General features: G+C 42.9%; 2 protein-coding genes across 2 annotated transcripts in view; one reads left to right on the top strand and one right to left on the bottom strand.

Annotated features, from left to right (window-relative positions):
* Window positions 1-17,783, top strand: part of LOC310944836 (pyruvate carboxylase, mitochondrial-like) — a 314,316-nt gene that overhangs the window by 172,000 nt on the left and 124,533 nt on the right. The gene's annotated exons all lie outside the window — the stretch shown is intronic.
* LOC310944124 (leucine-rich repeat and fibronectin type-III domain-containing protein 4) lies at window positions 1,723-16,678 on the bottom strand (the record flags this gene model as incomplete). The annotated part of the gene is made up of 6 exons (XM_083909816.1): window positions 1,723-3,055; window positions 12,075-12,812; window positions 12,982-13,143; window positions 14,495-14,665; window positions 15,842-16,004; window positions 16,099-16,678. The coding sequence occupies 6 exons, from the start codon at window positions 16,676-16,678 to the stop codon at window positions 1,723-1,725; spliced, it is 3,147 nt and encodes a 1,048-aa protein (XP_083765942.1).

The following is a 17,783-nucleotide window of genomic DNA, read 5'->3' as shown; positions in this document are numbered from 1 at the left end:
CAAACAAAAAATCACACTTCATAGTTTGAATTTGATCCTAACATCATTCCCCAGAAAACAGAAACACATAGTGCGACATGTAACATCATTTTATATATATATATATATGTATATATATATATATTTATATACTATATATATGTACTTTCAGGATCATTTTTTTTCCTCATTGATAGATGTTTTTGAGAGTCTCTTCTTGATCCAGTAGATCAGTCATTCCAATACAATAGTTTATACCGTCAGTGGTTCCTCTCTGAAAACATTCACTGTTTGAATTTAAAGTGAATCCTGTAGTCACAATGGTGCTTGAAGTCACAGAAAATGATTTTAAATCCTTCTTAATGGTCCCTGCCGTCTGACCATGTCTCTGTGTGCTTTATTTCACTTTGGACGTATTGATCACCTCCTCTCCTACATTTTTAAAGTTATATCTTTTACAGCATATCCAGAAAGCACTCACGATGGACGGAGTCTCACTGATGGAATTTCCCCTCAAAACATTCACATACAGTACGTGTGCACACAAAAAAAATGCACACACAGGCACACATACAACATCCTGATCCATCAGTGCATGCACAGTTATGCATCCATTAGCATCACTCATCTTTTGGTCCATTATTATCCAATGTACAATATGATCTTGTCTTTCAGGAATGCTCGTGATCCACCGTACACCACTGTGTCGTCCATTTTGTAATCCATATTGACTCCATTGTAATCCCAATTTTCTTTCTTTTAATAATGTCCAAGCCCCTTCCACCCCGTATCGATCGATCATGTCCAATTCACCCGGCTCTGTATTTATGTTCCCATAATCCACAGGCACGTTGAGCCAAAATCATTGTCCAGCCACAGAGGACACATAAAAGTCACATTCATTGTGGTTTGGAAAGAAGTATCTTAATGGCAATCAGTGTTGCGAGTTAAAAACACGATAACAAAGCACGGCCATGTCATCAAAATCTTCATCATTGTTAGTTTTTTGACAGATATGATTAATTCTCCAATTAGCCGTTTTGTTTCCAGGTTTTGGATTCCAACCATACCGTAAACCCTTGTGGTGTAGTGAGGGATGGGGCCTGGGAGAGTAGAAGTGTTAACAGGAGTCTGGTTCTATTAGTTTATAGGCTTTACTGTGAAGCCATGCTGAGCTAGCCATCTCTATCTCCTCTATATAACCTTCATTCTGTTGCTCTATTGATTTTCCCCCTCTTTGATTATATCTCCGCCTTTCTCTCACCACTCATATTGTCTTGCCTCATAACTGTCACTCCCTGCCTATATATGTTTTGTTTGAATCGTGAACAATCTTCTTTTTTTTTTCTTCATCAGTCATTTTACTGATTCAGCCTGAATTCAGCCCATTTTTGAACCGTCACAAACTGTTACATTCCCCCCGATCCCGCATCTCTCGCCTACTAATTTCTCCTCCCATCTCTCTCCAGGTCAGGCATAAAGAATCACTTAAAAAATCTCAACCTCACTTTCAGGTACACTTTCCCCCTGTCCTCTACACTTCATGACTTCCCCCCAGGCAAATCAGGGAGCTGCACAAGTGAGAAATAATAATCTCCCTCTCTATTTGAGCTCACAACTATCCATCCCTCATTTGCAATCACTTAATTTCCCTGTCTTGCCTCTTTAACCTCCTTAAATCATGATCATTCATAGACCCTTTTATCCCTCTTAGAATTTCTTTGAAAAAGATGTCACTTTCCCCTACACAACACTTTCCTCGAGTTCTTCCGTGTTCTTTCCATCCTTTCCTCTCTCCCTCCCTTTGCCTTTTAAACTACCTGCTTTCCCAGTAGTGATCCCAGTGTTGGAGTTGGAGTTGGTGGTGTTGTAAGCGTGGATGTAACCTCGCTGGAAGTCACAGCGTGCTCCCAGGCCCCCGCCAACTTCCGCCTCATCACTGGTTGTCGAGGACGCTGTGCTTGCCGTTGAGGCGCACTGAACCAGCATTCCATGAAGTGACTGACTCCGCCTTGTCCAGATCACGCTCAGCCGCTTGGCGTAACTAACGGTGCCGTAGTGCTTGGCAACGGTTGCAGCGGCATCGGTCGCTAGGGCCACAGATGAACCCATGTCGAGCGAGTGCCTCCGTTTGCTAACAGTTCCACGGGCAGAACCTAGGTGGGGCACAGGACTCTGATAAGCCTGTGAGGAGTTCCATTTGTCCCTGCCTCTGGGAATTATTCTCCAGTCCAACAGCTCTGAGTCTCTCAGCGGTGCAGCGAGAGAGAAACTGGCGCGATTGGTCAGTTCTCGTTCCAGACGAGGCGTCGGGCGATCTCTGGAGCGTGACTGTCGGGGAAGGGTTGATGAAGGGGAAGGCGAGTAGTAGAGGGGAACTCTGTCACTTTCAGGTGTGTATGCTGGCATTTTCTCCAGCTTCCTTTGCCTCACCACTAATGCCATCTCACTTCCTGTCCCTGTTGTTGTCGAAACAACCCCCCCAGCTGAAAGGAACTGCTCCAGGTTGACTTTAGGCTTGGGCCTTGGCTTAGGAGGGAGTTTTGGAGGCATGGAGGAAGCAGAATCAGCTGCTTCTTTGTCTTTGTCCGTGTTGTTTTCCTTGTCCTTTTCCCCTCTTTTGGATGGGAGACCATTGGGCAGGACCACCATCATCATGTCCCCGGAACCATTTGATTGATAGCACCCACTGTTGTTTCCCCCTTTGTCCCCACCCCCCACACCTCCACCTTGACAGCAGGCCCCACCTCCCACCTCGGCGTTGCTGCTGTGACATATCATGTGGTCGCCGTGGTTGCAAACACGGTGGCGAACCATAAGCACCACAGTGAACACGAGTAAGGTGACCACAACAACGCCACCGACCAAGATGGTCAGCGTACCGCCCAGAAAGTGGGCTTGAAGAGAGCGGCATGCTGGGTAAACATCCTTGGTGGAAAACGTGGTACAGCCCAGAACCTTTGTCGCTGCCAATGACGTGATTGTGTCGTCAAAAATGGCCAGTACACACAGGTTGTAGTCCACCCCGGAAACCAAGTTTTTCAACAGGAAGCGGTCACTGGTTGAAGGTAGAATTCTAAAGGAGGAGAAAAGGGAAAAAAAAAAAGAGTTTGGTTAGATAAATAAACCAGCTGTGGAATATGAATTTGCAGTTACTTAAAGTCTAGCCTGAATATTTTAAATATTCTGTCGAACTAAAGAGGCTCGTGGAAGTGAAGCACAGGTGGGCTGATGGGATGGCTGGAAAGAGCAGGAGTGCATGCTGCAGCAGGGGAGAGAGGGAAAATGAGGCTATTGATGGAGAGTGCGCCGAGGGAACATGAAAAGAGAACTCTGTCTCCTCATTTGGAGTGCAGGAGAGTAGTGTGCATGTGTGCCTGCTTATTTTTTGAATCCCTTCAAGCTGTAAAAGTCAAGCCATTTTGTGGGGCCTCAAATTGAAAAAAAGGGGGCCATTTTAGGTTAGGGTTTGAGTTACAGTAGAGCAGAGGCTGGCAATTTTCACACAGGAACATCATTTTGTCATCCCAACCGAGTATGCGTGTTTGTGAGAAAACAATGAAGAGCAGTGGTGAACAGAATGGAGAAGCGCAGGTTTAATATGATTGTGTGTGTTCATCTTCTGATGTTTGACTTACTAGAATAAAGCATTGGATCTGGATCCCACATCAGTGAGTTTGTGTAAGTGACCTGTTGGGATATAGCGTGTGCGTGTGGGAGGGAGTAGTACAGCTCAAGTGTCTGTCGCTGATGAGTCTGACTTCGCCCTCTGCTGCCCCAAACCCTCTTGTGTGGGCAAGTGTGTGTTTCGTTGCTATACTCTGTCAGTTATTACCTTTTTAATGTTCCTCTACTGTCATGTTTTGCCCTCCCAGTCCCTAATTTCCTTCCAGACATTAATAAATGCAATTGTGTGTGATTCAGCCCTTCACCTTTGTCTACTTAAAATGCATCAAGGACAGACGTAATTAAGCCTGCTTGTCTTTTTCCTAAGATTTTTAATGGGGTGTAATCAGCTGAAAAAAAAAACAAACAGTGAGCTTTACAAAATCAATCAGTCAGTTCTCACAAACATGAATCAGTGTTCTATGAATAATTGGTTAAAACATATTTAATAATGCCAAGTTAGCCGAGACACACAAAAAAGGAACTCCACTCAAGGAACGCAACATTTGATTTTCACTGTATTCTCCAGCCTTAAGAGTGAACACACTTAAAAATGTCCATAATTATAGATTAATAATTATTGATTAATTAACTATTGAACCAGTATCATTTAGGATTAGCGATGCTTTTTTGCAAGAGCAGTGAGTGCAAAGCTGCCTTGACTGGCTCAGAAATACCTCCAAAACTAATTCCCTGCTCAAGCGCGATATGATTTTATAAGTACTCTGCACTGCACTCTTTTATCATACTTCAAGTCCCAGTACAATCTAACTGGACACCTGGGGCAGTCTCATTAAAAGCAGCCTTATCCTGTCGTCATTAGGTCACTATAGATTACTTTCTAACACGGGCACATATTTGCCAATTAACTCATTCTACATGCTGTGGCAGCTTTAGGACAGGTGTGTGTGTGCGTGTTGCCATGGCAAAAGCTCATTATTTGGTTGACCAGCACATGCTTTACCCTGGAAAGATACGCTGTATCCACACACTGAGTCGGTTTTGTGACTGTCATAGTCCTATTGGATATTGTTTAACAGTTAAAACACTGTCTCGAAAAAATTTATTTGTTAGGGCATGTTCACTTGGTCTAAGAGAAGGGGATGTAGCTATAAAATCCAACCCGCTGTAAAATGCTGGTATATCTAAATTGTTATAATGGATCACTTGCATTAAATATTTCCCACATCTGATGCCTTTACTTGAAAATAATAGTTATTGTGGCTCCGTGAAATGCACAGAGCTTCAGCGCAGTAGCCGAAAATGAGGCAAAGTGAAGGTATTTTTTATATCCAGCCAAAGAGTAAGACATTCTCAGAACGTTCCCGGTAAAGACATGGACGCTCTAATCCTATTGATCAGATGAAATATGCAAGAAGAGACTCTGTTTCTGAATAAAAAAGTCTTGGTCAAATTATAGACTTAAAAAACTTCCCATTTTGTCCAGATTATTTGCGTCTGTGTCAAATTCATTGATATACTGTAGGTCCTGTAAGAGACATAAACTTGACCATCACTATAGGGAGTCGTGCTCAGCCTCGTCGCAGGTTCTCGGAAACAAAGGTAATATTTAAATGGCTTTTCTTTTCCGTTGAGGTACTGTCATATTAAAACACGGTGCTTCTTTTTTCCCCGTTTCATACAGTGTCTCAGTTTGATTAATAGTGCCAATACGCTCTTGCTTTATTGGATTCAGTGCTGCAAAAGACACTTTACTGCTTTGTATAAACAACATTTTGCTGATTTTCTTTCTTATATGTGGCTGCATTATGAATAAATTATAAATTGGTCTCTGGCACTGTGAGACCATTATGAACCCTCACACACATACACTTTATCCTCTTGTTCTCCCCTCTTTTATTATTTCAACTTTAAAAAAAAAAATCCTCTCTCCATCAAGCCACAGATTTCAATCTTTTTGCTGATTAGTCATTCCTTCATCTCTCTCTCAGTATTCCCTGCATTTCTCTTCACTGTGTAATCTCCGTTCTTTTCTTATACTTTAATCCACAGTTGTTTTGTTCCATTTTGAACCGCTTCCTTTGGCACCTTTTTATCGCATGACTCGTTTCACTTCTCTCTGCTCATCTCATTCTCCTTCTCCGTTTCCATTTTTTTTTTTACTACGTTTCAGCTCTGTGCTCTGCTTGCTGCTAATCTCTCTGACCGTGCAGCTCTACCTGACCTCCCAGTTCCTTTCCCCCCCCCTTTTCATAGGGATTGTCCTATGTCTTTATTAACCGCAGCTATAACTGCGTACCATTATTCAGCATCCAAGGTCACTGCGTTTCTCTTCTCTTCTCAACTTCTAGTTATGCCTTTCCTCCTCCTCTAACCCCCTCCTCTCATCTGCCCTCATTTTATAGTTTCCATCCTCCCTCTGCACTATAGATGCTAAGCCATTTCTCCGTCTCTTATGAGATCGTGAATCACCTCTGGAGTTGTTTTTTACAAGGACCGACAGCACATACACTGAAAAATACAGTACACGGCAGATCTGGACGCATTCGCAAACACATGCATGTTTCATACGTATGCTGATGCTTTGCTTCTCACTGCATTATGCATTTTTAATCATATTTATTATATGCCTGTTGTCATATGTACACGTAAGAATGCTCCTCAGTGGCGTGCCTACACATCCTGGACACGCACAGCCATATTCAACTACTGTGTTTTCTCATGAATATAAAGTGCACCACATGTAAATCAGACGACTCTTCTGGAATAAAATGAATTTATTGATTAGGTCTTGTTATTATTACTGATCCTGGCGCTGAGCGTGTGTCTGTCTCCTTGTCTCTAATTATGGTTAAACCCCTGCAAAAGGACACATAGCGAGATGCAGAGCAAAAAAGAAAAAAAAAACCCACCAGGGAGTGCTTTGTTCAAGCTGGTGACACAGAAACAAAGTCATTATTAGCACCCAAGAGAGAATATGGGAGAGAGGAGAATTAGGATGGGCGTAAAGGACTACTAATTATTTCCCCCTTTCCACATCTTTTCCTCTTCTTCTCTTACGGCCTCATTTCTTCCTCTGTTTATTTCTCTCTCTCTCGCTCTCTCTCTCTTTCTTTGTCTGTGACAAAGTCTGGTGCTCTGACACCCGACAAGTTAGGACACAGGAGTGTGAGAGAGTGAAGAGAGAGAGAGAGGGAGGGAGAAAGACAAGGAACAACAGCAAAGCAATTAACTCTTCCTCTGGCTGACATCTATACTGCCCTTGTTTTCTTTTCCCCATGTCATGTCTTTTGTTCGTTTACCCTGTCCTCCATTTTTTTTGGTCTTGATTCACTGCACTCCTTACTGTCTTGTTGGCTGTCTCCCTCAATTTAATCTGATCTCTTCTTCTCTTCTCCCTCCTCTTCCTCGAGTCTCCCCCGTTCCGTCCATTCACAGATGTCGTTTTTTTTTTCCATCTCATTTCCATCCCTTTTTTTCCCGGTGACCTCCTTCTCCCTCCGACAGCCTTTGTTTACCTTCATCATACCTCCCTGCTTTTCTATACATTTCATGCTCTGCACAATACAAGGTAGCAGGAAGAGCTGTCCCTTTCTACCTTCCACTTACTTCCTTCGTCTGACCTCACAGTATAATATAAGTTGACATTATGTATTGAGTACCGACCGGTTGCCTTGTCTTTCCTTCCCCTCCCTCTGATGCGAGTTGACACATGCATTGACACGGTAGTTAAACACTTAATTACTTTTCCCCCTGGGGTGCAACTGTGAACCCTCTTGTCCCTTCTGCTTCTACCTCCCCTACTGTCTTTTCCTTTACCCGTCATGAAAGTCTTTGCTCTGTCTTTTTCTTCCCACCCTCTTTTTTTTTCATCTTTGTCTCTGCATGCTTCGTCCCTGACCCACTGTGATATCTCTATCTCTATCCCTGTCTCAGCAGTTGACTTATCCTCTTTGTTGTGTGATTTCTTTTAATAGTTACCGGGCTCACACAGAGCTAGATAAGGACGTTGATTTAATTCCCCCTCTCCAATGTCATATTTACAAAGCATGACAGATCCCACTTTGGGTCTTTGTGTGTGGAGTTTGCATTGAGACACTTTAATTTCACCCTTGGTGTGAATGAATGGTTGTGTTTGCCCTGTGATGGACTGACGACCTGTCCAGGATGTACCCTCCTTTTGCCCTGTGTCAGCTGTCAGTGGTCGATGCATGGTATTGCCATGCAATTTTTAAGTCCTAGTCCGATCCTTTTATTTTGTCTGACTCATTACCCATGCTCTCATCTGTCTCCTTCTCCACATGCCTCTTTCCTGTGGTTGTCAAAGTCTCAATCTTTTCCTCTTTTAACGATACTTCTCTTTACCGAAACTCTGCTTTTATTATTTTCATTATTCCTTCGACTCACTGGATGGTACTCTCGCCAAACGCTCTGCTCTCCTTTGTCCCCGTGATTGTTTCTGGGCCCATTAAATCCCCGTGCCAAACTTGACACTGTGATTGCCCAGCAGGGAGGTTTGTCCTGTTGTGACTGGATCGAAAATTGCGAGATTTGTCAGAGCTCTTGCACTCCTGCCTACACGCTTTGAGGAAGAAACATGCACAAGTGCCATACAAATGCCCCCCTACTGGCGCACGTGATGGTATTTTCTATTTGGGGGCAATATTATATGAGCGGAAATAAAACATTAGCAACTTAACTTAGATGGATCATTTCTAAAGCTGGTGCCCCTTGGTTCGTAGGTGGTTAAAAGACATCTATTCAGTTCTAGACTTTGCGGTTGGTCTTGTAGAAGAGAAACTGTTTTGTGAAGCTAAACATCCTGCTGGTACTGCAAGACCATTTTTCTAACAGATGGTACCACAGAGGTCGCTTTACAAATGCTGCCTCATTAATATGGAGGGGACATTCTTTCTCCTTTTCCCTCTGTCCTTCAGGTAGCCTGTACCCATGGAAAAACAAGCCAATAGGGTTAGTACACTAATATCTTCACAGCTTTGGGAAATCCTTTGTTTTCCTATGTCCAGGCTTTTCAGAGTATCCATCTAATATTAAATAACCCACAGTATTTTTTCCAATAAAAAAAAAAGGATGGCATCATCACGGGCAAACCTTGAGGAAGGATGGTAATGGTGTCACAGCGAGCAGTACCCAGCGGATGCCACATGGAAGACATCCCATCTGGCACTGTCACAGATGCCATCAGAATTAGACAAGCCATGCTAACACAGAAGCTGGTGTGACTGACATTCAGAGATAATTAAATCTAGCTGCCACACAATGTGCTCTGCTTGTTTTTTTGTTTTTTTTTAGCTACTTAAATAGTATATAACACCATCTCAACATGTTTTGTTAGTTGTTTGACAGGTTGCATTGGGTCAGTTTCTCCACCAGCCTAACACACATACAACAGCAGCAACAACAAGCCCAAAAGAAGACTACAAATCTCTGATAGAGAGCACAAAATCTCCCTCTTCTATTCTCTACTTTTGAATTCTAAAGCCAGTCTCCCTTTGGCCGACGCTTCCTCTTCTCAGACTTACTAGCTGGTGTGATATTGTGCTTTACAATGGCACATTGATAACACGATAGGAATCTATACTGGAAATCCCCAACCATGCCTCCTTTCAAATACTGCCCGCCTCCATTTCCTCTTTATCTGTCCTCTGAGACTGATTTCCCTGCTTCCTCCCTAAGAGCCCCTCACACTTCTCTTCTCCGTCTTTGAACTTTTTTTTCCCTCTCTCTCTCCTCCACTTCGTTGAGAGTCTATATCTCAATTTCACCTCCAAGATAGCCACCGCACTGCTATATCTCTCCTTTGAGCCAGTTATTCCCCACCCTCTCTTTTAATGCTTCTGTGATTTGTTTAGATTTAAATCCAACTTTTCATGGTCTCTGCCCTTCTAGCTGGATTTTAGCTCTCCTATGACACCGGTTGCCTCTCCTTTTTTTTTTTTTTTTGCTGTGTGAGTCTCTTTGTGTCTAGCAGCATTTTCTTGTCTCAGGCTGCACAGCTGAGCTTTCAGCTGTGCTGATCCGACTGTTTCTTTATCTCAAAGTTTGTTTCCTTAGAGAAGGGTATTTTAACTGTGTGCCCTCCTTGTTTTTAAGAGATGGGATTCAGCCAATGCAACTGTACACAACAATGTATTCCCATTCATTAACCCTGCAGCAAATAATGATTTCGTCCATGTTGTTTTGTTGAGTCGAGTTGAGCATTTTTTATTTATTGCCTCAAATATAAAGCATCTTTAACTCCTCTATAAGAATATTTTTCATGCAGCTGATTACCAAAGGAACATATTCACTACCAATCGAATTACTTTTTCATGTGTATTTGCCACAAAGGTGTCATGGATTTAGCAAAGGTTATTGGTGAAGTTATATCTCATCTCACTCTTTTATTCCAAGCTTGTAGGAGATGGTAGCCTTAAAGTATACTCAAAATGTTTAGTTTGTCCATTAAAAACATGGTGGTCCAAAACCCACTCCTGATCTTGAATATAAAGAGCTCATTCTGTGGCAACCACTCATAGATTTAGGTGATTGTACGTGACTTTTTTGTCCGCATTTCAGTGAGATACCTCCTATCACCGTTCCATGTTGTCTCACGTAGTTTTCGTTGCAGGACTATTCTTCCTTGTCTATATATATTTCCTCTTCATCCTTTTCCCATGTGGCCTAATTCAGTTCTATTTACTTCCAAGGGCTGTCCTTTCCTTCTCCTTTTCTCTACCATTATGTCAGTCCTTCTAACTACCACTCTCCACTTTCATACCCAGGTGTACATCTATTGTGTACACACGTTTTTTTTTTTTTTTTCCTGCCTCCCACTATATTCCAGTGATGGATTTGAAAGCCTCACCCTCCCCACTCTTGTTTCATTGCTTTTTCCTTGAGGAGTATTTTGGTCCAGCTCTCCCTCTCCTCCGCAGTGTCTGTCAGTCTCAACCCTATTATCCATTTTTCTTCTTTCTTTCTTAATTTCCCCCATGGTGATTTGGGTAGAGCCCATCTCCTATCTCCCTCTCCCCCCCCTACACACACACTCTCTCTCTCTCTCTCTCTCTTCCACTTCAACTCTCCTATAACTCCTTCTCAGCACCATTTACAGCTTTATATCCGAGCAAGGCCACCCTCAAACCCCTGCATCAATGTATAATGAAGTCTAATAAACCACCAAACAAACAAAAACATAAAAAGCTCCATGTGGCCAACTTTATCCTCTCCTTGTCGAATTCTATTTCACTCTCACTGTTTCACAGCAAGCAAACACACATTTAGTCATTCTGCGATTGTAAATACAGAGGCAGTAAATGCACACAGGCACAATTCATGTGCAGTGCAGTGGCATTGTTATGCAGCTGAAATCCAGGACGTACAGCAATATTTTCACAAGACTATTATTTCTTCATATAATAGACTTCCCATTTGTGCAAGTGTTCCTTACATTTTTTCTGTCTAATTCTCCGGAAATACAAGCAGAAGTGTCTGCTCGTCCCCTCACTGTCCACTATCTGTCTCATGTTCCTCCTCGTCTGAGTCTATGACTCTCATGTCTGTTCATTATTCTTTTTTGGAATGGAATTTGCATCTTTTTCCAGCTGTAGTAAAACGGAAAGTCATCACCACACCATGAAGTCCTGATCTAATCGAGTGTTTATATGAACACAGATCTGACGATCAGCATACACCACTCCTCTCATTCGGAATAAAAACTGTTTCTGAATGGGCTGTATTTGGATTTGAATGTTTACGTGACATTTATATTCCGATCAGGCTTTTATTCCGATTTCTTGTATAAACATACCTGCTGAGGCATAGAAACTTTGAGGGAGGATTGGCAGCTTTGCATTCTCACCTTGTGTTTTTACAAAAATATCGCCTAAATACACAAGGTCTCATACATAATTTGTGATAACAAGATGGATGTTGCAGGTCTTAACCTCAAATCAGGGCTTTATGAATGTTTGATAGCCTTTTCTGCCTCTGAGGTGAATAAACATCAATGCTGACGTGTGAGCGAGACTCAGTATAAATACGAAATGACATGGCTCGGCATGTTTTTATTGTTTCGTTGAATTAAAAGTGACACGTCAAGTCGTTGTGTTGCCTCAGCAAACAGCCCATTAATACTAGTGTGCTACTTTTTACTGTACCACTGCATGCGGCCCACATGGTCCTCACATTCTACTGCTCTTCCATATGTCCTGACTATCCACCAGTTGGATTTTTGTCACACAGTGATGGAGAATATATTATTGACTGGCTCTCCATATGCGTGTGTCCCTTGAGAAATCCACTTGTCCGTGTAAATATAATTGACAGCACTGTTATTGCATGAAAACATGGCGGTAGAAACTGACAGCTGTTGCCGTTGCATTGGTAAATATAACATTTCTGATGCAGAATGGCTGTCAACATTTAGATAGTGACTAATGTGTAGTAAATAGAGTTTGACTGACCTGTAGATGAGGGTGTCATCTGCAGTGCAGTTGTACTGTATCTGATACATCCAGACAACATAAGTTGCAGACAAACGTCCCAAATCCCACCGGACCTGAGCTGAGGTCGACGTAACCGCTTGTACTCCAACCATCTTCCCTTCGCCCTCATCCTCCTCTTCCTCGTCCTCCATGCTTCGACCATCAGTTCGCTCTCCGTCAGAGGCCCTGCCGCCGTCACTCTCTTCATCCTCCCCTCCGCCTTGCCTTCCGTGTTCCGCCTCTCCTCCACGTCCAGCCCCATTGTTAATCCCTCCGTTTTTCCCTGTGCTGATATCTGAAGAGCCGGGATCGGTGCGTAAAATCCCATTGGTCACGTTTCTGTGGTTCATGGTATTTACGTTGTTGTTCCCCGCATTTCCACCCACTCCTCCCCGGTGAGGCAGGGGGATTATTTTCAGGTCGACAGTAGCAGTGGCTTCACCTGCTGCATTTATTGAGATACACGTGTACGCTCCATCATCGCGGGCAACAGTTACCAAGATATCCAAGGTGCCATTACTGAAGGAGCTGGTCCGGGATGAGTTTGCGATGATGCGGTCATCCGGTGAAACCCAGTGTATAACGGGCTCAGGATCCCCAATGGCACGGCACTTTAGCGTGGCCCGCTGGCCCTCCAAGACCCACAGCTTGTGGGTGTGACGTGTGATGAGAGGTGGTTCACATGTAAATTCCTCTTCCGGAATTGACCAGAAATACCTGAGAGACAAAGATTGAACGTATTGGTAAAGTATTGAAGATATTACTAGTCTTGGACGACTTGGATAATTCTTCATCATTACCCAATCGATCAAACTGTTATGACTTATCAATATTGGTTCAAAACTTCAAAACAAATGATCCATTGAACATTTTATCAGTCAGTTACCTTCCGGCAAGGTGAGCAGGTGTGGCACACGTCTCCATGTCGTCTCCACGGATAAGTCGCCGCAGCCATAACAACTCACAGTTGCAGTGCAGTGGGTTCCCTCCAAAATTTAGACTTATCACAGCGTTGTAGGGGGTAGGGCTTATTGCACCAGTCTGGGACCTAAAGCAATTAAAAAAAAACAACAACAATTGGTGCAGCAAACTGTCAATGAGTTTAATGCATACAACATGTATTTAATGCTCAAGCATGTCTTAACACATTAAGTCCTGAAACGCCTGGAAAAAATGCCTGTCAAACCTATGGGTGATTTCAGAAAGGACCTCTAAAACCTGAGGTTCAATGCCGTGTAAATGATTGATTTCTCAGCCTCTGTAGCAGATAGGAACAAAAAGATCAAAAAGTACACCTGTGGCTCTGCTGGGAAATTGAGTTTAGTTGAGGGTGCAATACACTAGCAATCTAACGAGAGTGAGAGAGCAAGAAAAGCAGGGGGAGCGCGTTAAAAAGTGATGTTATGTAAAGCGCTCTGCAGCATATTCAGCTGAAACTGTAATAAAAAAAGAAAACAAGATTGAAAGCACTAGTAATCTAGTCATGAATGGTGTACTTAAAAGCAATCATGGTTGTCTAGTATAATTGAATGTTTTGAGATCAGGGTTTGAATATGTTCTTGTAAGTAACAGAGTGAGAACTCTGGTCAACAGACAAACAGGTTTTGTTGATTGCAGCTGTGCAAGCTTTGTCATGCAGTGCTAGTTGCACCTTTTAATGAAATATCTTTTCTAGCAAAAACCTCACAACCTTTACTAAAGTGGAGTGCTGTGTGCCTTTAGCTGAGCAACAAAAGCTCCTGTAGCTACAAGTGCTAATTGATTCTGTTGGGCTTAGAGTCTGAGTGTTTAAGCGCTTTTCATGTACACAAAACGAAGCTCCATCAATAGCCTGACCAGAGCTCTGACTGTGTAGTCCCACTGACTGAACTCAAACACAACTGAAGATAGATCGCAGAATTCCTGAATTGGAAGTGCTCTAAATATACAAAGAAACAAACAAACAAGAACAAAAAAAAATGCCCTCACTGAATATCAGAGATAAAACTGAAGCATGTTGGTCCTGAGAATATTTTGCCACTGTGAATGTTTCCTTGTCATGGTGTAGATCATGCCCACAGTTAGAACACCAGTATTGGGGAATCTGTTTGCAACTTAATAACAATATAATACTGTGTCCTTCCCCATACTTGCTCTCTCTTATTTTCCAGTCAGTGATGGCAACAAAAGGCTCTAAAGCTTTATTGATGCATACATAGTATACTGTACACATGGATAATTTAACAGCAAATAAATAGTGAATGGATTGACTAAAAATGGAACAGTCTCCGTATACCAGTGCTATTTTGTGCCAGAGCTTTCCCGTTATAAACCACTTTGTTGGTTCTGTGACAATGTCATCCATCAAAGAACATTTCTGCTCAGCCACTTAAGAAAAATTAAAGACATTGAAGCGCTACCTTGCAAACAGGGGATCAGGAGGCAGAGTCCGGAGCCTGTTGGAGGTCATATCCAGTCTTGCAAGCTTATACAGCTCCCCAAAGGCTCCTTCTGCTATGTGGTCTATCAGGTTGTGATCCAAGTTCAAAGTATGTAGACTGGCCATGTTCTGGATGGACTCCCATGGTACCCTGTAGCAATGAAACACAGAAGAAAAGAAAAATGACTTCAGTGTGAGATTCATGGATTTAACTAACTTTGGGAATGACCTTCTTTAGAGGAAGAGAAATTGGAGAATAAATCTTGAAGGTAATGGCAGCAGTGAACACAAATTTATTGCTCTGACATTTAGTCGCCTTTGTGTTTATTTCCACACTGTAATGTACTCTAAGTGTGGCACACTTAGATCAAAGTCGTGCTCCAAGCGCATAGTCAAATGGTCTTTCTGTGGAGACATTAACTTCAGTTTTTGAGAATGCCTTCACCTTTAAAAAATAGGTTTTCTGTATTTATTTGGTCCTCTTTAATGTTTTTTTTTCCCTTAAAAATAAATTGTTAGGCTCAGTACAAATTCTGACAAATTGCTACTTTTCAAAAAGGAAAATAAGAGATGGTTTTGCCTTTAATGTTGAACAGGAGATGCCCTCAACAAATTAATACGACAGGGCATGACGAGCACTGTTGCCTTACAGCAAAAAATACTTTGATTGGAAAACCTGGTCCAACCGAGGACCTTTCTATATGGAGTTTGCACGTTGTACCCAGGTTTGAGAGTGAATGGTTGTGTGTGTCCCTGTGTGTTGGACCTGTGATTGGCTGCGACCTGTCCAGGGTGTACTCTGCGAACTGGATTTGGCTCTAGTGGTCTCGAGACTGTCATGTGGAGTGGTAAACAACAATAAACGAATGCTAGCCTCTCAAATGAGCCCCAACTATCATGACAGTGGAAAATTTGTGACGCAGGATCGTTTTCACTAGTGAACTGATGCATAACTAAGGGTGACACCACTTTCAAATGTATGTATATTTATAACTCTTAACACCATTTTTATAGCCAGGTGAAGACAGACAAGCCAGACAGCTCCCATTGAAGAGACAAATGAAACACCTTAATCAAAACTAACAGATAAAAGCTGAATTCATCAACGCAGTGGGACACTATGAAGATAATAGAGCATTGATTGAGAGCATATTTGTTCTGACTTATTAAGTCACACTATTGCCACAGTTAGATGAGTGGAACACTACTCAGCGAGCTGAGGACCCACGAGTATTTAAATGAGTTTCTATTTAATAAAGCAGAGCAGATTAAGATGAAAGCATGATGCGTGAAGGTGTGGCTGATCACAACAGAGACAACAGCTTACCTCCTGAGGTTATTGTAGGACATGTCAAGGTCTTCCAGTGTAAGCAGGAAGTCGTCAAAAGCCTGAACAGAGACTTTAATCAGCTGGTTGTTGTTGATGATCAAATGTTGCAGATTGCTCAATCCAGTGAGGTCTCTGGGTCCTACGGTTGTCAAGCGATTACCTGGATGCACAAAACATGTATGTATTAGTTTGGCTTGAAATTTTGCAATTTTGGACTGTGGCTCTCTAAGAATGTAAATACTGTCGAAGCTTACCATCCAAGTGCAGGGAGCGTAAACTTTCCAAGTCACCAAAGGCCATCGGTCGAATCAAGTTGATCGTGTTCCTTGACAGAGTCAAATCAACCAAGCCTGTCATGTTGACAAAGTCACTCCCACCCACTTCTGTGATAAAGTTGTCAGCCAGTCGCAGCTCGACCGTGCGCCGGTCAATGTGTGCGGGGACAAACAGGAGGCCCTTGTCGGCACAGAGCGTGCTCAGCGACTCCGAAAGGTTTCGACACACGCAGTGAAAGGGACAGGCTGAGACCACGCCCCACGTCTCCCCTGCTCCGATTAGAGATGGCAGCAGGCAGCATGTGACTAGAGTTAGCCAGTGAACAGCTGGGAAAGGGACAGAGCCGAGGAGGGTTCTTTTCGTAGCCCTGGGGCAGGCGCAGTGGACGAGATGGGATGACGAGGGCAACGATGAGATGAGGAGAGGGGGGAGAAAAGAGAGAGTGAATGGAGGGAAAAGTGAGGAAACGGTGGAACCTTCTGCCCTTTGTTCGCGGTAGCTGTGTGAGTGGGGCAGGTGTTTTTTTCTGCAGGGGTTGAGGGGTGGGGGGACAGGCATGGTAGAACGCCTGACTATCCACAGACCTGGAGAAAGAGGGGAAAAAAAGACGAAATTATGAAATAGCAAATGGTTTATGGCCATGTTCTTTGTTCAGACATTGTGATGAAAGTGATGTCTGGTGTATTTTTGTGTCCGATTTCCCATATTCCACTTACTCTGACTAGACGAGGTGGAACTGTCTGCACTGTACACATGTATGGACTTCTTTTCCTCTGAAAATGAGTATGATGCACTAATGCCCACTTAGTGCTTCATAGTTTAAAAAAATATTTGGTGAAAAAATGTTTGATGACCTTGCAGCACATACTCTCTTTTTGCTGGTCCTCTATAACACATACACTTGCAAGCACAAGTGCCCAGCCTCTTCAACACCACAGCTCATCACCTAGCAACAACATCCCAGAAGAGTGAAAACAGCCAGTCCCCATAGTAACAGTTATCTAGAAACCTGTAAGAGCAGATTAGACGACTGTTATATCATAGGACGCTCTCTTAAGACTGTATGTGTCAGGAAATCAAATTGGGTCACCAGCCCGTCAGCCTCAATTCAACTAGCACCAAGCAATGTAGGTCTGAGTAGGCTTAGTTGTGTGCAGCACGTAGAAGCGTACCATTGTAATCTCAGGCATGAATAAAAAATCTCCCAGCAAGCGCGGGCTTTGTGACACATACATTCCTAAATACAGCCACGGTGATGATCAGATATGGAGATGAGTCACTGCCACTGATTGGCATGAATAATAGTTGCCATAGCAACTGTAACCTAGATACACGGTGACAAGGAGAGTTGATAACAGTCACAACAGCGGTAACAGGAGAGAAGAGATGGATGAGGCAGTGAGTCACTGACGGAAACTTTATCGTTGGAGAAAGACAGGTGTATTTTTATGTGGAGCAGTCGGAAGACTTGTGAAGTGAAAGAGATGCATAAGTATGGTGATTACACAGTGATATATAACGTACGCAAGCTAAAACTCTGAGAAACAACCAGACATAAACTTGAATCATGCTGTCTTTGAAGGTTGGCACAGGTTCGTGGCTTAGTATTCTTTAGCATAAGTGCTAGATTTACACGCTCTGTTTGAAACTCAAGCCAAGGTTC

This window comes from Microchirus variegatus, assembly GCF_963457635.1.
Source record: "Microchirus variegatus genome assembly, chromosome: 2".
In the NCBI taxonomy this organism is placed as follows: Eukaryota; Metazoa; Chordata; class Actinopteri; order Pleuronectiformes; family Soleidae; genus Microchirus; species Microchirus variegatus.
This window is presented reverse-complemented; position numbering and strand designations above follow the sequence as displayed.